At 42.4% G+C, this 24,532-nt stretch overlaps 1 protein-coding gene, 1 long non-coding RNA gene and 1 other non-coding gene across 9 annotated transcripts in view; 1 reads left to right on the forward strand and 2 right to left on the reverse strand.

Annotated features, from left to right (window-relative positions):
* Positions 1–247: 247 nt before the first annotated feature.
* LOC143212473 (5S ribosomal RNA) lies at positions 248–366 on the reverse strand. The gene has a single exon (XR_013009698.1). It is a non-coding gene; the product is annotated as a 5S ribosomal RNA (ribosomal RNA).
* A 237-nt stretch (positions 367–603) lies between these two features.
* Wwk (anoctamin 8 white walker) overlaps positions 604–24,532 on the reverse strand; it is a 34,087-nt gene continuing 10,158 nt past the window's right edge. The window contains exons 2-17 of one of the 7 annotated variants that reach the window (XM_076430720.1): positions 21,003–21,088; positions 14,524–14,684; positions 13,382–13,658; positions 12,692–12,880; positions 12,308–12,493; positions 12,044–12,196; positions 11,235–11,370; positions 10,074–10,129; positions 8,895–8,969; positions 7,803–8,117; positions 6,859–6,873; positions 5,777–5,974; positions 5,360–5,651; positions 4,426–4,707; positions 3,900–4,167; positions 604–3,615 (exon numbers count right to left, since the gene is read on the reverse strand). In XM_076430720.1, coding sequence (XP_076286835.1) covers positions 3,039–3,615; positions 3,900–4,167; positions 4,426–4,707; positions 5,360–5,651; positions 5,777–5,974; positions 6,859–6,873; positions 7,803–8,117; positions 8,895–8,969; positions 10,074–10,129; positions 11,235–11,370; positions 12,044–12,196; positions 12,308–12,493; positions 12,692–12,880; positions 13,382–13,658; positions 14,524–14,684; positions 21,003–21,088 — 3,266 coding nt within the window. In that variant the 3' untranslated portion in view covers positions 604–3,038. Of the gene's footprint in view, positions 3,616–3,899; positions 4,168–4,425; positions 4,732–5,359; positions 5,652–5,776; positions 5,975–6,858; positions 6,874–7,802; positions 8,118–8,894; positions 8,970–10,073; positions 10,130–11,234; positions 11,371–12,043; positions 12,197–12,307; positions 12,494–12,691; positions 12,881–13,381; positions 13,659–14,523; positions 14,685–21,002; positions 21,089–24,532 lie in introns of all 7 variants that reach the window. The other 6 variants (XM_076430722.1, XM_076430719.1, XM_076430724.1 and 3 more) reach the window with 6 other exon arrangements.
* Positions 5,587–16,743, forward strand: LOC143212280 (uncharacterized). The gene is made up of 2 exons (XR_013009667.1): positions 5,587–9,568; positions 9,651–16,743. It is a non-coding gene; the product is annotated as an uncharacterized LOC143212280 (long non-coding RNA).

Raw genomic sequence — 24,532 nt, forward strand, 5'->3', positions numbered from 1 at the left:
GAATCTTTATGCATTTATGGCTTACGAAAATTTTCAAAAAAAGCTAGAATATAAAACTCAATAGACTCTTGTACGATTTATATTTGTTTTCGATCCACAAATACTGCTATCATTAAAAATAGGATTTCATTTTATTCCGCTTTCTTAAAATTTGTCTACAAAAATTGGAAAATGCATAAACATTCGCAGTCTAGTCATTAGTAATGAAAAAAGTACCTAATAGTCATTAAAAAAAGACAAAAAAAAGTGACAACAGCACGTGGTGTTCCCAAGCGGTCACCCATCCAAGTACTGACCACGCTCAGCACTGCTTAACTTCGATGATCGGACGAGAATCGGTTTTTTCAATGCGATATGGCCGTTGCCGTTAGCATTAGTTCAGCAATGAATAATATACAATTTATTTTTCACAATCTAGTATATCAGTCTTTAGAGTTGTATCTGTAATCTTCGAGGATCGACGAAAAAAAAGCTCGCGAATATATATATGCATATATCCAATAGCCATCAAATATTTGTCAGTTATATTTTCAAAAAGAGGAGAGATATACTATCAGATCGCAGAACTACTAGATTGCGCGTGGAAATGGGGAGAAGAATGAATTGTTGTCTGTTCGTAGAATGTTTTTATTGGCTCAGTTCCTGTTTTATACAAAACATCTAACAAACATAGATGCGTTCCGCTGACATTTTTTAAAACCTCGCCTTACGAAAAGCGACTAAACTATATCGACTTCGCGGATTCTAGTCTCGCGGTTCCCAAAGGGCACGCTACAGTACGATGCAAAATACTGATTTTGCTTGAACAGTGCTCAAACGTCGTCGCGGCGTCTAATCGCTAGCTAGTCATGGTGATGGTCGTTAAAAAGTTAGAACGTAAGAAAGTGCCTCCGTAAACGACTAACGCTACTTCAGCTGCGGACGGGGACGTCAGCTAGGCCATGGAACCAAATCTATACGCGTGGCTCGTTAAACAATTCGCTATATACAAAAACGGTTCCTACAACTTGTCAACAGAACCGTATGTTTCTCCTTCTTACCGATTATATTTTCATCAGCCGTTTTCTTCTTTCCCAAACGAAATGTAAAACCGAAACGGATGTGTGATTTGTAATTTCGTTATTTCTGTGTACAGTGGTTCGAATCGACTCGTTAATCGCAGATGTCCGTGTATGTGTGTGTGTATGTATGTGTGCGTGTGTGAATTGCGGTTTGCCTGTATGTATAATTGTAGAGACTTCCGTAGAGATCTATTTAGCAAAAGTTCGTTAACCCATAAACATCTAGGTAACATTAAATAACAACTTATACTTCAGCAACAACAACGGGATCTCTGTATCGTTCCTGTCCCGTATCGGGCCGGTAATTCTGAGCGGCTCTCCTTACGAGCATCGGTTGTTTATACACTTTACAAATGGTCGTAACAGTGTGTCGCGTTCATCGCGGTCTCCGACCTGACGCGCGCATGCGCGACTTCCTCTTTCGCGCCCTCTCCTGCATCATTTATTCTTGTGTCGACCTGTTCATTTTGTTTCATCAACCCTTGCACTACCAACAGGTGTAATTAGCAAAGTGCAAGCCCCAATTGACCTGGCGAGTCTGCTCTGTGTGGTAAGTTTCATTCATCAGTTTGAATTATCGTTACTTTGGTAGTACAGCGGTTATCCCTACAGCGTGTCATTGTAAATACGATGTTTACAAAAACATGTAGGTAAACAAAATGTGCAGATGAAGAACAGCAATGAATGGGAACCGAAGGGAACATTAAAAATACGTGTTGACGGGAAGAAAACATAGCGTCGGAGAGGTAAGAAAATGAATATTTTGAAGGTTAGCGGAGAAGTAACTAATTCGAATATACCAGCCAATTCAATTTGCCGTATGAAACCGCCGACATTTTTGTTCGTTAATATTCTGCTCACGTTCCGGAAATTCGAAGGAAGTCGATCGCGAGAAATTAATCGATCCTTCTCGCAGTTTACAGACTACGATACCGAGGTATCGACTAACCTACCAAAATTGTGACTCTTTTAGGATGATACGCTAAACTGGTTTCTATAGAACGTCGTCTATTTGTAACGTTTGTGCGCCGTTTCATTGTTCTTTCTCGTTGGTGTGTTCTCTGTCTCTCTCTCTCCTTCTCTTTGGCTGTTGTATTACGCCGCCAAAAGAAGTCTTTTGGCTTTCGGCTCTTTTTCGTTTGTAACTTCTTTATGGTTTGTATGAGCGTTCCGGTGCGCGCGATTCGCGTACGCAAATGATACTCATTTAAAATATCAATAGAAATTCATAGAAAACATTTTGTTTATCGAAACATCGGAGTTTTGTTTGTTCTTTTTTTTTAAAATACGTTTTTGTGTTTTTTCAGACAAGAATTTCGGGGAGAGTCAACGGACACATACAGTAAGCAGAATTTTAAACGTGATGATCGATCGGTAAGGATCGAATCGGGGTGCGATTTTACCGACAATTTCAACAAAGTTTTGATCAAACGCGAGTTTCAAATAATTTAAATTTTTTCACGTTTCGAGGTAGATTCGTAAGCCGGAAAAACGGGCTTCTATTAACACGTTAATTGCCAGATAACGTTCGATTAAAGCAGTGGCGGATTATGTATTCGAGTGGGGTTCTACTTAAAAATATACCTGGAATTAAATTTAAATTTTGTTAATGAAAGTATGTTAAATATGAGTGCAATAATCCGCCACTGGGTTGGAGGAGATTAATTTATCTTTCATTAAAATGTACCAAGCTAAATGAGATGTTAATGAGATAGAATGTACAGTTTTAACAGCAGGTTTAGCAATGAACGTGTTAAAAGACACCTGTAGTATTTCATACTGTTTCTGTAGCGTAAGAGAGTTAACTCGTACGAATCCGTTATTTTTGTAATCGTGTGGTTGGCTGTTCTCGATCGTTTAGCAAAGATTCAAGGTTCGGTATCGCGATAGAGCAACATTCGTATCATAGCGAGTATCACTGGCGCAGACGAATGTTTCTACGTAGCGTGTGAGACGAAACTGAAAGTTCAAAAGCGGCTAATGATTAAGTCTGCGTAGTTCCATGGCTGCGATGTCATCCACGGATATAAGCTTATCTATGGGGATGCAGGAGAGTTCGCCGCCGACGCAGGATTGCGGCTGTTGCCACCTTGCCTCCTTTTCGGCTTCTTTCGCCTTGAGCTCTGCTTCCCTCGCTCTGCGCTCCTTTAGTTTCAACGAGAATATCGCGACGGATCTCGCCCTCTTCATCAGGCTCTGTTTCACCCGGGTCTTCTTCGCCTCGTGATCCTCCTTGCTTGGCTTTTCCTCCTCTTGACTGGTTTTGCTCGAGTCCGACCGACCACTCGAGTCTTTGTCTTTCTCGGAATAGTGGGACGTTTGTTGTTTGTGTTCGTGGCTCTCGCGTTGATGATGATGCTGTTGTTGTTGTTGCTGCTGTTGTTGCTGCTGTTGCTGCTGCTGCAACTGTTGCTGTTGTTGTTGTTGCTGCTGCTGTTGGTGATGATGATGTTGCTGCTGCTGCTGCTTCTCCACCTTTTCCCGTTCCCTTTCCCTGTCCGGTGAGAAACGGAATTTCTGGTTCCTGTGCGCCATCGACCATGGCGGGGCCGACCTTCAAACAAAAGAGCTCATTTACTTTTGCTACCCATTGAGGCTTTCGTTTATTCATTATCTTTGGTCTGCTTAGCAGGGATTTCATTTAGAAACGTTTACTAACGTTCCATCTAAATTCAAATCTTCCAGAGCAGCTAATTTAAGTTGTGTCAGATACAATATCATTAATGTCGTTCTCAAAGAAGCAGGATCAAATAGATGTACATGAAAGAAAGTTGATATGGATTTAATGACTTCCAGGTTGAAACTGCTGGTCGAGAAACGAAGAAGTATTGTACACACCTGAGGAGATCGCTATCCGACGACGAAGCAAGCTCTTTCGAGACAATGCAGTCGGTGGATCGATGAAGATGCGGAAGTTTGTCTGTCCTACCATTGACGCTGCCAGCTCCGCTGATCTCGGAATCGCTGGATTTCCTACCACCGGGTTCGAGACCCAATCTTCTGACCCAGTCTACGCCTCCGTGGGGCCCGATCGTCAAGTGATGACTGTACTGATCGCCGCCTGATGCCTCTGGTTCGTTAGTCAACCAGTCTCTCGATCTCCTTCCTGCGATTATTCGCAGATGAAAACGTATCCTTTACGCCCTTTGTCGTAACTTTCGTAGCTGTACTTTGTATAAAATTGCTGATAGTTATGCTACTCCTGGGAGAAGAACATTCAATTTCTGCGAATAATTAAGTAATTTCAGTAGTTCTCACCAGGAGTAGCATAAGCCGCGTAACGAGTCTCCTAGCGAAAGATCGGAGACACTAGCGAGAAGCTTGGTCTAAAGGCGAAAAGGAAGAAAGGGATAATAGATCGAACCTCGTTCTCCGCCAGGAATGGAGCACCTAGGTATGTGAAGGTCGCGAATGCTGCCCATGTTAATTTCAGTCAGGAAAGTTGTACCTATATCGCTGCTGGCCGCGCTGCCTGGTGTCTGAGCAGCGGACGGTGTCTCCGAAATTCTCGGGACAGACCCAGCACTTGGCGTGGGCGGACTGCTCGGTGTTTGGGTCGTCGAAGCCAGGGTCGGTGTGTCTGGGAGACTGGGCGAGGTTGCGTCTCCGGTACGTTCGGAAAGCAGTTGTTCTTCGGTCTCTCCGTCTGCTGGACTCACCACGAATCTCCCTGAGTTCGAGCGAAATTAATAGACGGTAGGAGAGAGAGAGAAGGAACGTGTGATGGTCTCGGGCGAGAACCGTTTACCCGATATCGGAGGATGAGGATGGGTTCGCCGACACGATACTGAACCTCGGACCTTTTCACGCGTCAACAGCCGGGTCTCCGCTTTACTCGGATTTACTCCGGACTTATGGGTTCGTTAAACTTATATTGCTGACCAGACGATAATTGGCTCGCTGCAACGTCATGTAACTCTGTTGGCTTCGAAACAGAATTTAGGCGGGTGCTATGGAAGCAGAGGGTAATCGCGGAGCTGTGTAAAAGACATTCTCTCGCTGATGGATGGAAGGTAATAGATTATGAGAGTTACGAGGGTATACTTGGGAAGCTACAAGAGCTACGAGGGTACACTAAATATGTACGCTATGCTTCCAAATTCTAATAGATTGGTGTTAGCGAGGGAGATGAATCGTGCACTCAGTTCAATATCGATCGGGTACTGGATGGTTTTATGGTTCATTTTGACATTTATCTCTCCTGTTATTGGACGAGCACGTTGGTAAGGGATAGAGAGAAGAATAGAGAAACATTGATTAGATTAAAAAGATAGTATATGTCATTGGGATTTGCTTACCTATTACTGTGGCGGGTTGCTGTTCCGGTGACGGAGTGGAGGACAGTCGTCTGACTGCCTCCCTTCGCAAGAATTCTACCTTGGCCATTTCGGTGGCCACCCAGTGCGGTATGTCGGGTATCGCGCAGATTATGATGAACCGTATCGCCAGCATGATGTGTTCCAGGGCGACGATCAGCAGGATCGTTTGGGTGGCCGACATCTCTGGGAACATCCGTTGAACTTGTCCGCTCAACCCGATCAACGCGCAATTCACCAGTATAGCTACCAGACCCATTGCTTCCATCGCGTTCTATATAATTAAACGATTTTAGACGAATTAGACTGGTCGACAAGATTAAATTTCGTCGAATAAATTCATTTCGCAGTTGATCTTTTAGAACTGAGAGTACAAATTGCGTTTGGTTCGTCACTCACTTGCCAGGTTCCAATGTTAGAAACCCTTCGACCAAACGGTCGCTGGAGAACGAAGCAAAGTTTGAAAGCATCTCCGCGAAGCTCGAGTAGATTACCGAGCAGGGCTGCCATGGCTGCCAATGGAAACGCAGAAGAGAATAGGCAGACGTAGCCGAGTTGCGACAGCATCTCCAAGTGTTCTGAGAATGCTCCATCGTACTGTAAAATAGAAAAGGAGGCGTATAGATGACCACGAATCTATCCGAAACATTGTTAGAAATATCTACCGATCCTTGAAACGAAAGAGCATGGTTAATTTATTCATTGAGTTAAACAATTGTCGTCGAATTCGTTACTGATTTCCAAGAGCAAGCCACGTATTTTGTAGAACAATTTTCATGATCAAAAATATTCCGATTTTTATAACACAGCAACGAAAACGAGACTGTAAATATCGAGGTTTGTTCAGCGAAACATCGTCTATCACGTGTGTATAGTGTATCTAGCGTAGGTGGTGCAAGGGTCACTATGCTCGTCGAACTAAACAAAAGAAGCGAGCGCTTGAATATGGGGCCCAGCGTGAAAAGCTGTGAATCTTGTGTTCAACCCTTTCAGTTATACGATTGTGACTGTACTGGAAATGAACATGGAACTAAAACAGTGAATAGAAATTCTATGCCAATGAATCCTGAGGATTTTTCAGAGTTTAATCGGTGCAATCTAAAATGCAGTAGTTGAAAGAATTCAAAAATACTCTAAGAACCAGAAGCGTTTATCGCTGCGAAGCAATTAACTAAGAGTGCGTTGAAAATGTAATCCAGAGGATTCACTTTGATTTGGATTTAACATCTTGTACTATAACATCGAGTTAGACTCGTGATGAAGATTGCGCGCGAACAGGACCAACTAAATACGTGTGTATGTCATTAATTTCTTTTAATTTATTATTATACGTTATTGATCACTGCAATCGTAAAATAATTGATAGAAATTTCAGTTGAGCCTGCAGGCACTCCATCGTATGCTGAACACTATAGCTTTCTTGATCAATGATTCGGTAAATTGAAAGGGTTAAGAGAATTGAGAATGAGCGGTGATATTACCTTTCTGGTGGATACCTGCGCGTCGTCGACGGAATCGGTGGAAAACGGGGAAACAAATGATTAAAACTCTGCAAAAAGAACCGATCAGACAGCACGGGACAACATTCATGTTAGCTGCATCGTCCGTCGTTCTCCTCAACGTGCGTGTGTAACGTGGGGGGAACGGATGCGCAAAGGTTCTCAAGGTTTTCAAACGAAATCAAAACGAAACCAAACGAGAAATGCCGAACACGCAAGCCAGGGATTGTTGGAGACACATCATGATAGGGGTGACAATCAATGGAGTGATAATGTTCGAACATTACAGCGTTGGCAATCGGTATGAGACGTTTAATAGGTCTTCAGGTTTAATCATCGAGAAGGTGTTTGTCGTTTCGTCAACGTTCACGGGTTCCAGATGTCTTGAATTGTAATAGAGAGAGAGAGAGAGAGAGAGAATCTTATTGAAACGAAACCTCTATTCGGTTGGCGGAAAATAAATGGATGTTTGAACGCGTTTCAATTCAAATAGTGCTAATAGCTTTATTTGGTATGACTATAATGTAAATATGTGCAACATAAGAGATTATACAATTATATATTCACTTTGGATTGTGGTAAAATGTACATATGATGTAGTACTATATAAAACACGTATTTCAATAACGATGACGTCATCGCTTCGGATAATCGAGGTTCTACTGAATCGTGTATCAAACAAGCAAATGTTCTTCGAACTATGTCATGTTTGGACTCATTTTAATCGGAAAAATATCGCGAATGTGTTGGTAAAGGTTTCGCGGTGATCGAAGAAGTCTTCAACGATCCATTCATCATCCTGCCAACCGAATAGCGTGGAAAAGTCGGTTTTGTTTTGACTAAAAGTCGCGAACGCCGCTACGTTCAGCCCGCGTGGTCGCAACGTGCGTCAGAAATAAAAGAAATAGGCTAAATCTAGACCAAACCTTGAACGAAACGTCACTAAGTAGAGAATTAGTGGGATGCCCTACTCTGTAGAGGGAACTTTCCAGCTCAGCTTGGCTGACGTTTCTCGGTTGCGTGTTCTTCCCGCTGTCGGACCGTTCGCTCTTGTCTTCAGGTTCTTTGTTGTTCTCGTCGTTGTTCTCTTCTCCGGGAGGCGGTCTGGCCTCGCTCGGGCTCAACGCTCCGAAAAGTTCGAAGCTCAAACGGGCCAGTTTCAGCTGCTCGATCAGATACGGGACCGCCGACTCTTTCAGATTGCCGATTACCTGGCGGGCTATCAACAGAGCTGCCAGTTGCTGGAACGACAGGCAATGTTGTTAATCGTAGTTCAATCCTGTGTATCGTTTCGGCACATCGCTTATTTGTTAATCTCTTGCGCTGTTCCGTGACTTCGCTCATTAACCGGTCGAGTGCAAAGATCTAAGGGAATATCTATTACGCAAAGTTCGAAGTTGTGTTCCTTGTCGAAAGTTCTAGTTCGTAATTTGTTCTGTTACCACCAACGGGATCGTTAAAACTTCTCTTCTACATTATATAATTCATAGAAATCGCCAGTTCAAACTTAGGATGTAATCGGCACTCGAGCGATTACTTCGCGGAAACCGTCCGGTTGTTTTATTTCTATCCTTATATTACCTAACCCAGATCGCGCGAATAGTTTATTTTGTGTAGAGTACGCGCGACAACACGGAGTATGTATTCATTTCAATATACGTTCATTACTATCTCGCGGTAGTTGTTTCATGAATGTGGGGAACTGTATACATCGGTTTCATATCGAAGAACACTACCAAAACTAGCTACCAAAAGAATAGAGATAGATAATAAGTAGTTCTCAAATGTACAAAATTGACATATACAATCGATCTATCGATTAGTGAGATCTAATACCGACAAACGTGTGTCTACAGTCGTTCTCAAGGCATCGATACATTAATAGGCGTCAAGGCATTAATATATTTTATTTAAGGGTTGAACAGTCGTAGTTATATCGCATCGATCCCCGGAGAAAGACGGTTCGCAAAGTACAATCGTAGAACGGGAAGAAACGGGGGAATAACGGGGACCCTTACCTCCTTTAGTCTCTCTTGATCTTGTAGGTAGAAGGCGATGTAAAATAGCGATAGGAAGGAGTTTACAAACTGAAACTGAAATACATAGTTCTCTTCTGTATACTCTCTATTTGTCGCAGTGGATTTAACACACATACAACGCTAAACGGGCGCGCGAGAAGCCGCGCGCGTTACAAAGCAACAACACGGACAAGATTGTTCTACGAGACATCGAGATCGACAGGAAGCGCAAGCAGAAGAAAGTATTTTCCGTGTGGAGTAAGGGAGAACAGAGAGATTTCCATGCGGCGACAGAGACAGCCAGAGCAGCCGCTTTCACTGGACAATTTGAAACGGATAAGCGTACGCGGGCTCTAATTTTATAGTACACTGAAAAAGGTCCACCTCTAAATGCACGATTGAACTTGTTGGTCTCGCGGCTGAAACCTTGTTTCAACGTCGTTTATTCGCTTCGAAAAGTGATCGCGGTAATGTCTCGGGAAAATCCGAAATGTTACTTACATCGTATACATATAAAGAAATAATTGAGAACAAATTTTTCGCAAGGAGACATTACTGTAAGGAGATTCTATAGCGTACAGGCTGCGTCGACGTTGGCAAAATATTCACGGTGACCATCCGGTCTCGAACTGGGTCGAAATTCTGGAACAACTTCAACGTTTCCTTCACACAAGGTCTGTTTCGAGGAAATAATAAAATTAAAGTAGATCATCGCAAGTGTATGATGTTTTGACACAGTCTTTTTACATTTTTCAGTGTTGGTTTAATTCCAAAAGGGAGATGCTCTTCCAGTTTCTCGATCGATCGTCGACCAAGGGATGGATTCGTACGTGTTTGCACAGCCGTCCACGTTGCACGGTGCACGTAGTAGAATTTCTTTCGCAAACAACGACGAGAATGGTGGCAGACAAAAACTGTGCGAAACGATCGTAACCGGGCGCTACAGTAGTAAAAATGCTCGAAGAAATGCATGCAGTGTAAGAATCTGAAAAGAAAAGCAACGTCGAACATCGCGTCGAACATCGCGTCGAATAGATGAATAAAGAAAAGGGCGCGACTATAGTGTCGATTAGAGGAGGACACGAGAAATTGGCTGTACACAAACGAAACACACACGCCCAGCCACGCACAAACATACAGACAAACTATTCGTGGTAAATGGAGTGTTCATCTTATTACCAGTGCCACCTTGTAGATCAGATGATTCTCGTACTCGGTGTCTAGCCGATAGTTTTCTGCGTCCAACACACAAAAATCACAAATACTATCTACTGTAACATGACCACTCTCCAGTATGTAAAAAAAGAAACAGAAAGGAAAAGGAGAATGTAAGAGAAACGAAACCAGTGTGAAGAAAAGAGAAGAAGACAAAGAAAAAGTAGAAAGTTGTTGGTAAAAGAAGAGACACATAAATGGTTCTAGATTGACTCTCGCTCATCGGTATACTTCGACACATCTAGAACGGCGGTGTCAACGCTCTCTTCAGCAATTTTTTCGTTTTAATTAAACAGTAGAAATCATTCGTTTGAAACATTAGAAATCGCCATTGAATCATAGTATCAGATTCGAGTGTCATTAGTGAAATGACCATTCGCGTTATCGGTGGATCATGCCGTTCTGAATGTGTAAACCCTTTCAAGACTGGATAATACGTCTCAAGTTAACTTTTACAAATGAACTACCTGGATGCTTGCTCAAACTCTGTAGATTTAATAAAACAGCATATTCCACTTTGGAGATTACAATCAATTCTTTCTCTGCGTGCATCCTAGTGTGTCTAAATACAAAATCAACAGATTGGATACGATGAAATAATGTTCCTTAATGCGATTCTTTAAGCCCTCGCCTTGTGAACATGACAAATGCAGAAAATGTTTATTTCACTGGACAATATTTCACTTCAATGTGTACGTCAAGGGGGTCGGCGTGAGTCGTTAAACTCGACGCTGCAAGGCGAAGGGTTAAAATTTACCTTGAAAGGGTTCATCGTAGACGGAACACAAAAGAACATTCGTATGATCGTGATAAGAACGGTTCTCGATCGGTAGTGTCGGTTGATCGGGTACGAGTAATAGTTCAGATAGTTACTGTCTAGAAGAAGCTAAGCTGTGAAAGAGATTCGGAAAGAGTATATATATAATATGCTAGGCTCTTGGAAACTAGACGTGCATAGTGTGTCTCGGTGATTGTAGAACGAAGTCGATGCGGGGAAGCTCGAAAAAACAAATGTATGTCGATCTTGTCGCGAATCTGCACGGTAGGGCGAATCGGTGTGTCATGGGGAGTGATTAAGACTATGGGGAGTCCGACGAATGGTGTTCCTTCGCTTCCCATACGTACCCATGTCGTTCAGCCACACGGCGACCTTAAAGTAAGCCTCGTCCATTAACGCTATCACCACGGCGAGCAAAACTTTTGGCACGTAGCTCAACCAGAACCCGTATCCCCCCGCCTCCAGACGAGCGTCCCACCAATCCTGAAAGTATGTTCACGAAGTATGTTAACAAGTTGACTTCCCTGTCACCCACATCCCGCCGACAAAACCGTTCGCTCGGATCTAAAGTGCATTTCTGCGCTGGTGGATCCGGTGCGCCAAACTTTCTCGCGATCTGCGAAATGCGAGAGAATTCGCAATCTCCAGCACATGCATTCCCTTATATGCACGATGGCCATGCGTCCTTTATTTAAAGGGGCAATCTTCTATTTTAATACGTGGCGTGTTCGAATACACTTTATTCGAAAGTAGAATCAGATGTCTACAAAGGAGGTTCGGGGTAAAGCCCTCTAGCGCAACGAAAAACCGATAGAGTTAGGTCAGTAACGTAAAACGGCGTTTTTGCGTTGTCGATGGGTACAGGCGACACCGAGGAGATCTCGCGCAAAAAGATGCCGAGTTTTTGGCAGTCGGAGTCGGTTGAACAGGGTCCAGATGGTCCCGCATCGATTTGTCATTACGACGTCCAATGATGCATCGTTGCTTCACTTCTGAAGAACTTGCACGAGTGCGGTTGCACTGTTTTATATACGGAAACGAGGTTTGCAGAGCGCTAACATTACTTCGTAGAAATAAATAAGAATGTCCGAGTGTTTTGACAGGTCCGGTGAACAAAAGAGATCAATCGCGAAAATTAGTCGAATGATCCGTTTACCTGTATCTGGAAGCTCAGGATCATCACGATAAAGACGAAGAATAGACACGCGGCGATGACAGGCACGCTGACGAAGTACCGGAACATGTTCCTCTTCCATCTGGGATAGGTAGGTTCCAGTCTTCCGGTCACAGACGAGATTTCCAAGGTACCCTGTGTACCAAAAAAAAAGAAGAAAAAAAAACAAAAAAGAAGAAAGTTAAGTGGACAGGAAAGTTAATTGAAGCGAACCCGGGTGTCTATGATCGATTAAGAAAAGCTCACCGTGAATAAAGGCCTAGGCTCGACAAGTAGGTCGTCTCTTTGATCCAAGGTGCCCCACCTGTAGGCCAGTTCGGCGCCTCTTCTTTTCCAGGTTTCCAGATAGACGGTGGCCCAGATCACGTTGAAGACGGAGAACAGAACGTACGCTACGTCTTCCACCGCTTGATTCCTACCGATGATGCCGACCTGTGTTCACACGTGTCAGTACTGTTAGTCTAATTGACGTAGGGTAGATTTTTCGAAAAGAATCTCCCCACTGAGAATCCCAAACTTTTTGTATTCGTTCAAACCTTGAAACTGCATGACGATACTTTAAATATTGAACGTTATTACAATAAAGGGGGTATACAGAAAGGAATGGAGGGTGATCGGACGTCTAGTTACCCAATATATGGCACCCACTGCAGCTGGAACGATTAAAGCGGTGGTGTAATGTCCGAGCCACGCGAAATACATAGTAATCTTTACTCCGAAGTATTTACAAATATCGTCCAAGGGCTGGGGACTGAGAAACGCCCGGACCCATGTCCGTTGCAGCTTCTCCAACGCAGGCAATTCGTGAAGAGGGAAGACCTGTTGGTAGAAAAATGGCCAATTCTCTTTAATCCGATTTTTGATTTTTCTTGTAGGTGTTATCAACACCAAGTTAGAGCAGAAATGTACAGGCTGTCTCAGCTAGAGGCCACTTAAACATCTTCGAGGTCTTCAAAATCATCTGGAGGTCATGATTTCCAAAAGGGTGAGTTTGATTTGTAAAAAGATGAATTTTTTTGACGGAACTGGAACTTAATTGTCCCTTAATCGTTTCTAGACTGAGAAGAAAATGAAGAAGGAGCCAAGAATTAATTAGTACGCCTGATAGGTGTCCTCTTTTAGCCAAGACTTCCTGTACATGCAAGGTTAATAGCAAGGAGAGTCAAACTCGATTATAAAACGTATTTCTCCACCGCATCCGGTGGATCGAACAAAGTAGACCGAAGGGAGAGGACAAGTTTCCCCGAACAAGATTGGTCCGGGTTTGTGAATTCCGTCCACAGAAGAGATTGGACATCAGGTTAGCCGTGACCTCGTTACCTGGGAAATGATCCCAGAAGAAATGCACTTTGGAATAATTGCTTGTTCTTCTACCATCTTTAGACCCGGTAGACTGTGAAGGTCCTGCGGTCCTGCTCTGAGCGTGTGCAGCAAATGCAGGACCAGGGACTGCCTTTCCTGAGTAGTGAAGAATTGAGCTTCGTCGTCGCTACCCTCGAAGCAACTCGCCTCGGAGCCCACGAACTCTTTCAGACCACCGCCGAACTCCTGGCGCAGTGTCTTCGGTAAATGCACCTCTTCGGCGGCTTTTAACAATCTGTCGAACACGTCAGACTTCATTCGATTAGCTCACTTTCGCTTGGTCGCGGCCGCTTTTTTCATACTAACAAGGGAACTCCGAAAATTCCGATTTTCTTTAACCCGTTCAGGCCTGGAATTGATTCCACGTCAGAATTTTATGAAATTCTTCTAGCAACTTTTTTGCTACAACAATTTCTCACACAAATTTTGAAAAAGTTTTATACCGAATTATATCGACTATGGGTCATTCGATAGGACACCAAGAAAAAACATACTGTGCAAAGTTTCAACCTTGCTTCTCGATCCGGAGGGTAGTTATGGGGTAAAATAGAAAAATCAGTTTTCGGCCTATTTTCCCTAGTTAATGATGTTTAGAAATTCTGAAAAAAATCTGACACATGTCAAGAATCCAAATACATACTTTGCAAGTGGTTTAAGATTTTCAAAGTGAAAATCCAGCTTGTAAAAAATCAAAAACCTCAAAAAAATCGAAAAAATGCAGATTTCACATGGAACTTCTAGAGTGTCCACATTTATATTTTTACAGTAGCGATATATTGTCATAGGTATTGTTCATGAATTTCTTCAGATTTTTCGGTTTGGTGCGCCGTTGTTAAAAAAAGTAAAAACCGATTTTTTCGACGTTTTTTCCGCGAAGAACTAAGCTAACCTTAAAATTGTTACGTTCTATTTATTCTGTAAGTCTATCAGGCACTGACATCAATTCAAAATGAATCGAAGAATGTTCTGGAGCCTTCCTCCATCTTATTTCTATTCTTGTCCGTTTCACCGTTGTCTCGGTTACGAGGCGTATCGAAGAAACACGTCAGACGTGTGCGATGTTAGACGGGTATGTAGCATACGATGCACGGTATACTTACACGCTAAATGGGGCTGTTAAGTAAAACCCGTAACTATCTGACGAGGCATGGTGTCGAACGTGTACAACTAGGCCCGGGGTTCCAGCCCGAAGACGGCCTAGAAGCCACATCAAAGTCTCGTCGCTCGCTCTTCCCGGGAACATCACTATGACGTCGCATTCCTGCAACAAACGATATTCATCATTTAACACTACCGCCTCCACACCGATCAAAATCAGCCATCGCGCCGTCTGCTTTTCGAAATTCAAATTCAATTGAGAAACATTTGTTAAGCGCAGAATTAATCTTCCTTCTTTAACACTTTGATTGTAGCGTTTTGCAGAAATGTTAGAGTGATTTGTGATTTCGTTGAATATATTGCTTCGATTTTACGAAGTTTCCGTTTGGCAGTCAAAGTGTTAACATTCTTGTCCAGGTGTCTGCGCCCAAGGACAAATTTTGAGGTGTTATTTTACAGTGGCCGGCTGGTAAAGCGAATTTATTTCGTGTTGTAACTGTAGGTCCGACACCGGAACCGGCAAATTCTGGCACAACGAGGCGACGTCGTTTGGCCTGGCCCTATTCCAAACGGTAGCAGACTGCTCGGTATTGCCAATCCACGTGCAACGATATCCTGATGGCATGCCTGACCTAATAGCGCCGACGAAATTCACTTCGACGGTCCTGCGATCGCCCGGGATCAGGATTAAAGAAAATACCTGCGCATTTAATTTTCCGATCCAGTGACGCAACGGGTTGCAGCAAGGGTTCGTACCAGAATTACGTTAAACTTATTACATATACATTTCTCCATTTTGTGCTGGTCACATTTATTCACCGAAAAAGAACGAAAAATAAAGCGTTGAACGATTGTTTTTATGCACCGCATAAAGCAAATTGCGATTGCATAGTAATTTCTCTCTTTGTCAGCGGGTGACATTACCAGACAATTTCTGTAGGCATTCGAATCGATGCGAAGCAACTCCGCGTATAAAAGGAAATTCGAAATTGAGTTTCAGCATGAAAATGAGGGTGAAATGACGATAAAGCGTTTCATAACACGGGAAACTTCGGTGGGCGTAATGTGGGAAATGTCTTCAACTATACTTTTAGGGGGACAATATTGAAAGGTCAGTTGATAATGAAATTATTCCTCGTTTCCTCGTGGAATTAAAGCGTCGATGAATGGCGCCAGAACGAGCGTAAAAAAAAGGAGCTGATCAGCCGCGTATAGTAATGACAAATGACACGGTGTGTACAGCACCTGTTGCATCATTTTGATTTAGCGTTTAATGTCGGGTGCAACTTGGACGAGAGTTTGCGGTTGTTTAACGTTATTGGCGGCTGCGAGACGACTTTCGAAAATAAACGGCAGCTAAGGGAGTCATTGCTCGTGACACGATCGACAATTTCCTGCTTCGACTCTCGGTAACCGACACTGTGGAAATTAATTGCGAAATGCTGATGGTTGACAGAGTGGTGCGCGATATTAAATATTTCCACGTTACACACTGGCAATTATTAACACTTCTTTAGACATTTATGACGCGTACCAAAAAGCTAATAGCATTTTTCAATCGGTAGCAACAATGATATCAGTTCTGGTCTCTGATCATTTCTCTGTCTCTAAAAATCTATTAATGTTAATCAGACATGATTCACAAGTCCAACAGTCCCATCGACATGAGCGCAGATGGTCCACACTATTAACACATCACTCATAAAGTCTCCATTTTTCATTTTTCGATGCGGCTGACATGATTGGATTACCGGAGCAAATGCATGGTTAATGCTAATTCGGTCGATACGATGATGATGTCGTCCCACAGAACACGCCCCAGAACACCAGAATAATATATCAGCCAATTAATTAATCCGAAGCATCGATCTATCCTTAATTAGTCCTGCCGAGCATCGGACCGCGTCGAGTTGCACACGGTGATAATGAGGAATGTGATTGCGTGGTGCTTTTATTTATCGATGGTTGTTTAACGGAGCTGCGTTACCGCGTTTCCGTCACAACGCTGTCAGTGATCTTTCCCCCAATGAAATCAGTCAATTAGCATTCCGCGTGCAAAAACGAAACGGACACATAAAGGAACATTCGCTATTGTTAAATGGCGACTTTGACCTGCAAATGGGCGAATTTTATTTCGTCTCCGGAACGAAGGTTATAGCAGGGACGTATCACGGTGTCGCATCGCGAAATGAGGTCCGCGTTCGCTCTGCAGGGGCGTTCGCCCTGCAGGGACGTTCGCAAAAACGGGAAGGCTGCATGAGACCGTCCCGGCCGATTTGTTTCTATTATTAAATGCCAGCTTCCTATCGATTTCACGTCACTCCCATAAAGTATGCATTAGCTAGCGCGGCGTGTGTGTAATCACTGGATCCCTGTGCGAGCTTAAAACGCGAATCGAAGCCCGAAAACGGGTCGCGATAACGATAATGCACGTCGAACGCACACGTGATCGTCCCGAACTCGACTCGATTCGTGTGCCCATTCGCGTCACGTTATTCTTAGGTACACAATGCCTTCAATAGCGGCCGACGGTTATTCAAAATACGAAATCGCGGAATACATTATGTATCCGGGGTGCACGATATGCCCCATCCCCATATGTCGTAAGATAGCAAAGAGTTCGTGTGCAAACGCATTCGGTAACATTCGGATTTTAAACGATGTACAAACGGTCGTTAGTCGTTGGCACTTATCGTGAGTTTCGCGTTGTGCCGTGATTTTTCTTTTTGAGCGACGGATTGGGTGTTTGTTCCTTTTGTGCGAACGATGGTTTCCTCTGTTTTTGTTATTGGACACCTGGGTGCCATTATCTGGAACAATCCCAAGCCACTGGTGTCGTTTTCTCGCCATTGATTGGCCATTTGGAGGCGTTGTTTTAACACAGGAACCTCATCAGTGCTAGATTACCCGAAGATCTATGTTCCACAGATGTTAAAGTTGTAATGATTGCCTCGTTTCGTTATTGCACACCTGGATTCGATGGTTTAGACTTAGACCAATCCTATAACACTAATTCTTCCTCCCCGCTATTGATCAACTGCTTGGAGGCATTGTCCCGGGAAGACCTTGACTCTATCATTGCTAGACTGCCTAGAATACTATGTTCAAGTTCCAGCTTTGAAGTAGGGCAAAAAGATGTCCATAGAATTCAAAACGAGAAAGTAAATAAATAAAATTCAAATGTCTACGATATTCTTCGCAAGTGAAATGTTATTTCTTGATACTTTTTGAAAAAAGATTTCAATAAATGGTTATTTACTATTTCCTATTTAAACTACTATTTTACCCAGCTCCCTTCAGGGGACAATTCGAGCTCCGTTCGATAAATTCAACCATTCGATACCAAGGCGTCCGTCTTCCAAGCCAAACATTTATCGTGCATCGTTTCCGATCGATTGATGCCGGGGAATTCGAACGATTTAACAGCGTAGAACTGTAGAGACGATATTGATCTCCGGTGGAATTATTAAACAGGAAAAAGTTTGTAACTACAGCTCGCGCCGCGTTTGAAAATTTCAAATAAACTTCCTCGAGTGAATTCAGCTTTGAATTTCTTTCCGATAGAAATGACTGCGACGACATTTACTCTATTTTCTACGTCGCAGCGTGTTTCCGCGGGGACGTCCTGCATTCATAGAGTATCGTGGATAACTGTGTATGTTTTGTACATGAAAAACAGTGTACGGTGTACTAGCTGTTGTAACGATTGCGGCACACTTTCAATGAAAAGAGTAATAAACCGGTAATAAACAAATAGTACGAGTTTTATGCAGTCGTTATAAGGGAGGGACTCCCAGCTCTTCGAGTTCATGGTGATCCGAGTCGTGAGAAAACATTTTTATACTCTGCACAGTGTCCTCGATACGAAACTGGGAGAAGAACATTAAATACAGGCTGGGACAATAACTATGTCCACTTTGAATATCGCCGTTATTTGTAATAATATGAAAAAATGTTGTATACAAAACTTACACGGTATAGAGAGGGACATATTGCGACACAAACATTTTCTGCGTGGGTGGAGGCATAGAGGAGATTTCAAGGTCACCTTGATTTTTTAGAAAAGAATGTCCTTTTCTTATATCATAGATCGATAGAGTATCAAATTTTCAGTATAAAAGTGTGGACCTTCATTTTAGTATATGTAAAAGTAGAAACGTTGCCGTTTGAAATAAGCCCACGTAAATCGTAAAAATAAAAGTTTAAATAAATAAAACATTGTACGATGTTTGTCGATGAGGTTACGACAGTGTGACCTTTAGATTTTTATTAATAATTTCGTTCATCAAAATAAACAATTCGAATAAAACAGAATTGAAAACTGTTTGTCTCGTCCACGTTAATTCCACGGAACAGGATTCGCCGCTTTCTTTATTACGAATTCCGGTCAGCGACGCAGCTGAATCAGTTTGCAAATCCAAAGCACCGATTCGCCAATTCCGGGCGAGCTAACAAAATCGCGTAGTCCGGGTGTGTAGGATGCCAGGCAACCAATTCCATCGGCGCGTCCGGTAAACAAACCACTTAATTCCGATTATTATCAGGGAATGCGGCCAGAAGTACAAATAACGAGAATTCGATTGCGCGCAGAGGTTCCCGTAGAATGGTGGTCGCCCGTTTGCCGTCGTATCGATTACGGTTGCCTAGGAATTCCGCGACAGACGAACTATTCAAATGCATATAAGGGACAGACGGGAGGAAGGGCGTGAAAAGGGGGAGGGCCGAGATGAATTTCCACGGACGGCGGATATTTTCGAACGTTGCGGGGGCTATCTTTGGCCTCGTCACGAGTAATTCATCCCTGACAATGGACGAGAAATCAACGTTTCAACCGTGGACACAGTGTGCCCGCTCTGGCTATTTCACCGCGCGCGGGTTGCGTGCCTGTCGGACAGGTTAAAAATTAATCGACCGGCTTGACAGCGAAAAGTCACGTGCGTTATTGTTAGCCGGTAACAGCCGGAAGCGTCTACGGACTGTCTCTTCGATTAGCTCGACGCTGCCACCGAGAACCACGCGCTTTCGAAACGCATTGGACGATGACTCATTGTTTCCACGAGTATACGGCTATTGTTCCAGTAGTCGGTCGTCTAAAGCGTTGTCGTATCATTTTCTAAATTCTCAAATTTGGAAGAAATTGGAGCTCGGTGACCCATATTGCCAGTGGAGTGTCAATTATCTTTTTAACGAGGCTTTTACCGACATATTTGCCACACTTTTCCGGGTGAAATGTTGGTAAACGTCCGTTTTCATATTTTAGAAGCAATATGGACATTTTTAGCACTGCGTAATTGTAGTGATAATTTCTGGAAACGCTTCGCACAGAGTTCGAGGCCATCTTGTGGGGGTGGAATCCGGCTGTTGAGGTGTGGAGTCTGGTGCCCGAATCAATAACAATTTCACTGGATTAATCACTGTTATTATCTCGCTTGAAATACGTATGATTTATGAGAAAATCGTGAATTAACTTCGAAACATTTCGCAACAATAAAGTCCATGCTAGAATGAAGAATAATAACACATTTTACGTAGCTAAAATATTTGTTAGAACAGTAACATAATTTTCGTCTTCATCACTTTGTTTTCGAGTGAATGAGTTGTTGAAGGAATTAATGAATCCATTTTCATAATGATCAGTCTTGCGCTGTCTCGCTGTACCAATTAAGTAAAAAGCAGTATTGCTAGCTGTTGCGAATAACATTTTAATGACGCTGTCGGAGATCTGTTTGCCGTCCTAAGGGGAAAGCTAAAACTCCGGGATCTTCGGAGAATCACTTGAACAACTTTATTACACGTTTCCTGCGAAAGTCCGAACTCTCCGGTAACACGAACATAAATCTTTGTAAGGAGTTCGCGACAACGCGAAGAGTGTTCGAGCGGAGACAATTTGGCAGTCGCCGCAACACAATTCGGACCGCGACTAAAAACCGCGAAACATTTGATTTAGAACGGCAGTTCCGCATCCGTTCACCTCAGAAATCGACGGCTATTAATCCCAGAACTGCTGGAAGTTTCACGATAAAAACTAGCATGAATACACGCGTTATGCGTTGCACGGAAAAAGTTATAACTTTGGGCCAATGAAAGATGCATGAGAAATAGAAATTGCATTGAGAATTCCAAGATATAGTGTATCTTCTTATGCATCTATCAATTATTCTAAATATTAAGATACTTGCGACAAGAGTGAAGTAATTCCAAAGATATTATTTCTGACCTACTTAGCCCTGAACCTACCGAGCCTTAAAAGTAACTGGAACGCGTGTACCCTTATAAAAACGACAAGATCAATTTTATTTAGACTTTGTGCGGCTCATATTGTAATGCGTGCTCTACTAAAGGATGCTATACAATCATTTTTTCTCCTTTTTAGTGCATTTTTATATAAGCGTGGTTTTTAAAAAGTTCTTTTTATTATTACATCTGGGACCGGTCATTTTTAAAAGATTAAGGAAAAAGTTAATCTGGTGTTTTGACATACCTGGGTTGGAACCTTTTGTATCCATAGGCGGCGGGGGGTCATCAGGTGGCCTGTACATGGTATCTTCCGTCTGAGTAGGCGGGAGGCTGAAAAAGAAAGTTGAAAATTCGTTATTTAAGCATTCCTCTGCGTCGCGTCACGATTTTTAACGAGACAGATCGTTAGCGGGGCCCGCGTGATTTTTATTGGGATTCATTTTCCTCCGTAACAGGTCGGCTTCTTGATAAATTGCTGAATCGTTCCGTTTGCGAGTTGCATAATTGATGGACACGCGACGCCATTCACCGTTCATCGTTATCGGGGCCTTTCATTCACTGAATGTGTCGATAAGCAGTGCACTGTATTATAATATTAATCCTTTCTCGACACACCGGAATTACCATCAATTTATGCATAAATTCCATCAATATATAAATTCCTTTACAAGTTGGAATGCCGCCGTAAGCAATATCATATAATTATCTGAATGTAATTCTGTGCTGTGTTAAAAAGAGACATTGAATAAAATTTATTTATGTCGCGACCTTTTACTGTGTATCAATAATGTATGGAACTTCGTAGGTATTTTAGGAATTGATATTACAATTTATGCAATTATTCCTGCTCTTTGTTCTTGCAAATTCTGCAACAGTTTCTTCGAAGGTACATATTCTGTTAAGACAGAATTTCTTCGTAAATAGCTGACTCTCTTCGTGGGCAAAGAGGTGGAAGACTGCGAAGGAATATTACAATTATCGTTTTACCTTTCTGCCACGGTTACAACGTTTTATTTCATGAAAAATGCCGGCATTCTTTCCGATACGTGGACGATCCGAACGAACTCATTCGAAATAAAATAATAGAGGTCGACGTTGAGCATCAAAGGCAAGACATCGACGGATTTTCCTCCGTTTTAATAACTTTGGGAAGAGCCACGTGACTTGGGCATCGTTAGGGACGACTCCAGTGGCTCTCGAACAACGATAATTCTTGGTTTAATTCCCAGTAACCCGTACCTTTGCATGGATCTTATATACGTATACACGAACGTTCGCGAAAGGGAAGAGAGGGCGTCGTTATCGTGAAGTACGTTTGAGATTGCTGGTCTCTTGAAGCTGAAAAAAAGCCACGAGTGTGCGGGCGTTCCTCTAACGAACTTCCTTTGTCTGGCAATCAATTGAATTTAGACGTACCGACGTATCGCGGTGTCGTTAACGAGACATCTTTCTTCTCTTGCGTCTCACCTTGTTCTTGCTTCCACAGTCTTCGTGAAAAAGAACATCGGCAGTGATCGTAGCGAATGAAAGGGTAATGTTGTGAACACTTTCCTGATTAAGATGAGTCCAAACACGGCACAATTTCTACCATCTAGTTGATCTTCGAAAAGATATGAATCCAGTGTCCAGACGGCAACGAATAAAAACGGACTCTAAAACAGGTGCGCAAACGAGCTAGATTTAAATAAAACAGAGCTACTTCTTTATACAACCGCGTACTCCATGACCACACACAGTCCCGACAGTCAATTCACAAATTGAATTCATTAGCATCGCTTGGAGAGCAGCTTCAATCATCTCCGGATAATCCGCAACCCTAATTTCGTGCTCCTTCGCGGCGAGGCGTCAATTACAACGACAATTTGTCCGCCTCGGTAACAAATTGAATTACCGCGCGTATCTCACCGCGCCAACGGGTTGAAAAATCTTAGGGGCTGATAAAACGCCGTGGCAAATGAACATTTTTATCGATCTTTCCCTCGGGTCTGTATTATAAATAATTATTATTACTAAAAACTAATCATTAAAATTGGCTGTTCAAAAATTAAATCTTCAAACTTCAATTTGGTCAAAATGTGGATCCACCCTCATGCAAATATATTGGGTTGGCAAGAAAGTAATTTCGGTATTTTAAGGTGAAGTAAAAGTCAATTTTTGTTTTTTCATTCAAGCGCGATAAACTTGAATCGATAAAATATTTTCTTATTCATTCTTTTTGGCAGAAGATCATCGAACAAAGTAGAAAATATCTTATTCATAAAAGTTCATTGCTTGATTAAAAAAAGATTGGGCTCTATTTCAGCTTAAAATACCGAAATTACTTTCTTGCCAAGCCAATATTTTAGATTGCACTAGCCCATTTCCGTAATACATTGTATAATCCTGATTTTAATAGTTAAACATGCTTTTCACTGACTATACTATTTTGCAAGGTCTTATTCAGCGCCCACGATCTATTATACACGAGGAATTTTCGTTTTTTATCGGCGCAACGGATATCGATTTCAGGTCGTAATGTTGTCGCGGAAGAGTGCACACGCAAGGCTCGCGAGAGATTTCCATTCGCAGATAACGATTGAAAATATGACCTATAAGCAATGTGGGTGGCCGACCTGCGCCTTGAAAATCGACTTCGTGGATTTTCTGCTGTCGACGGCTACACGAAAATTCTGTCACCCGATTCCAATGCGCTTTTTACCGGTCTCCGGAACCGCTGCTAAATGTATGCAGTGGCGCGAACGTTTGATTACTTTATTTTTCGCGGCGAAGGAATTTACGGTTCCGAGGAAAAGAGGAAAAAACACCATTGTGTTTCATCGCTGCTTTTCGAAGGTTCAAGCACTGATAAGTTGTGGAAATGTTCGTCTGGGTGCATCCGTTTCAAACAAAAAATTAATTTCGTCGTTTCTATAACCAGTAATTTTTGATCTTTCAAAGAAAACATTCGAATAAATTTGCACAGTTGGTAAAATTAAAATTTGTTTGAGTAATTGGAAGAAATACGCGATTGGAACAGAGATTTATTCCTTATCGTAGAATGACCTGGGAATGGAACAATAATATTCGAAAAATATTGCAGAATTTTACCACGTTTGTATCAGCTTGCCCAGTTGTCGTTGTTGTATGCGTCAAACCTTGTAATCGAATTTTAAACCACTTCCCGATGAGCTAGAGACTTGAAACTTACCTCAGAACTGGATGACAATGCAATATTAAGAAACAAATTAAAAGAAAACACTGTGCGTTCCAGAAAATAAGAGAAAATAATGTTTTTAGACATTAGTGACTATAAATAAAAGCGTGGAGCGTAAAAACATTATTTTCTCCTTTTTAGTGCATTTTAATATAAGCGTGGTGTTTAAAAAGTTTTTTTTTATATATGTTCTTTACAATTTCGAAACGGTAGCTGTCTCCAGGAGGCACGTAGACTACGTTCTCTGTAACCAGCACTATTCAAATTTGAATATTGCCTAAGAAACTTCGTCACCTCCAGAGCGAAAGTTCGTTGTGATGCAATGAAATTCCTATTTCACCCGCCGCGTCCCTTTGTCTGAGCTAGATTAAGTGTTTGTCACAATTTAATCAGCCCGAGAAACTGTCTCATAGCAAACTCCCGCCGGTGGAGATTCACTTTAATCCTTAAATTCAATTAGCCCTGTTAAAACGGCTTAACGATATTAATAGTTTTCCGGCACCCGGGAAATTCGTCCGGATCATCAGCGTTAAATGAACTCTCGCCGGTTTGCTCCAGCGGGAAACCGCAGAGTTAAATAT

This window comes from Lasioglossum baleicum, chromosome 9 (genome assembly GCF_051020765.1).
Source record: "Lasioglossum baleicum chromosome 9, iyLasBale1, whole genome shotgun sequence".
Classification (NCBI taxonomy): Eukaryota; Metazoa; Arthropoda; class Insecta; order Hymenoptera; family Halictidae; genus Lasioglossum; species Lasioglossum baleicum.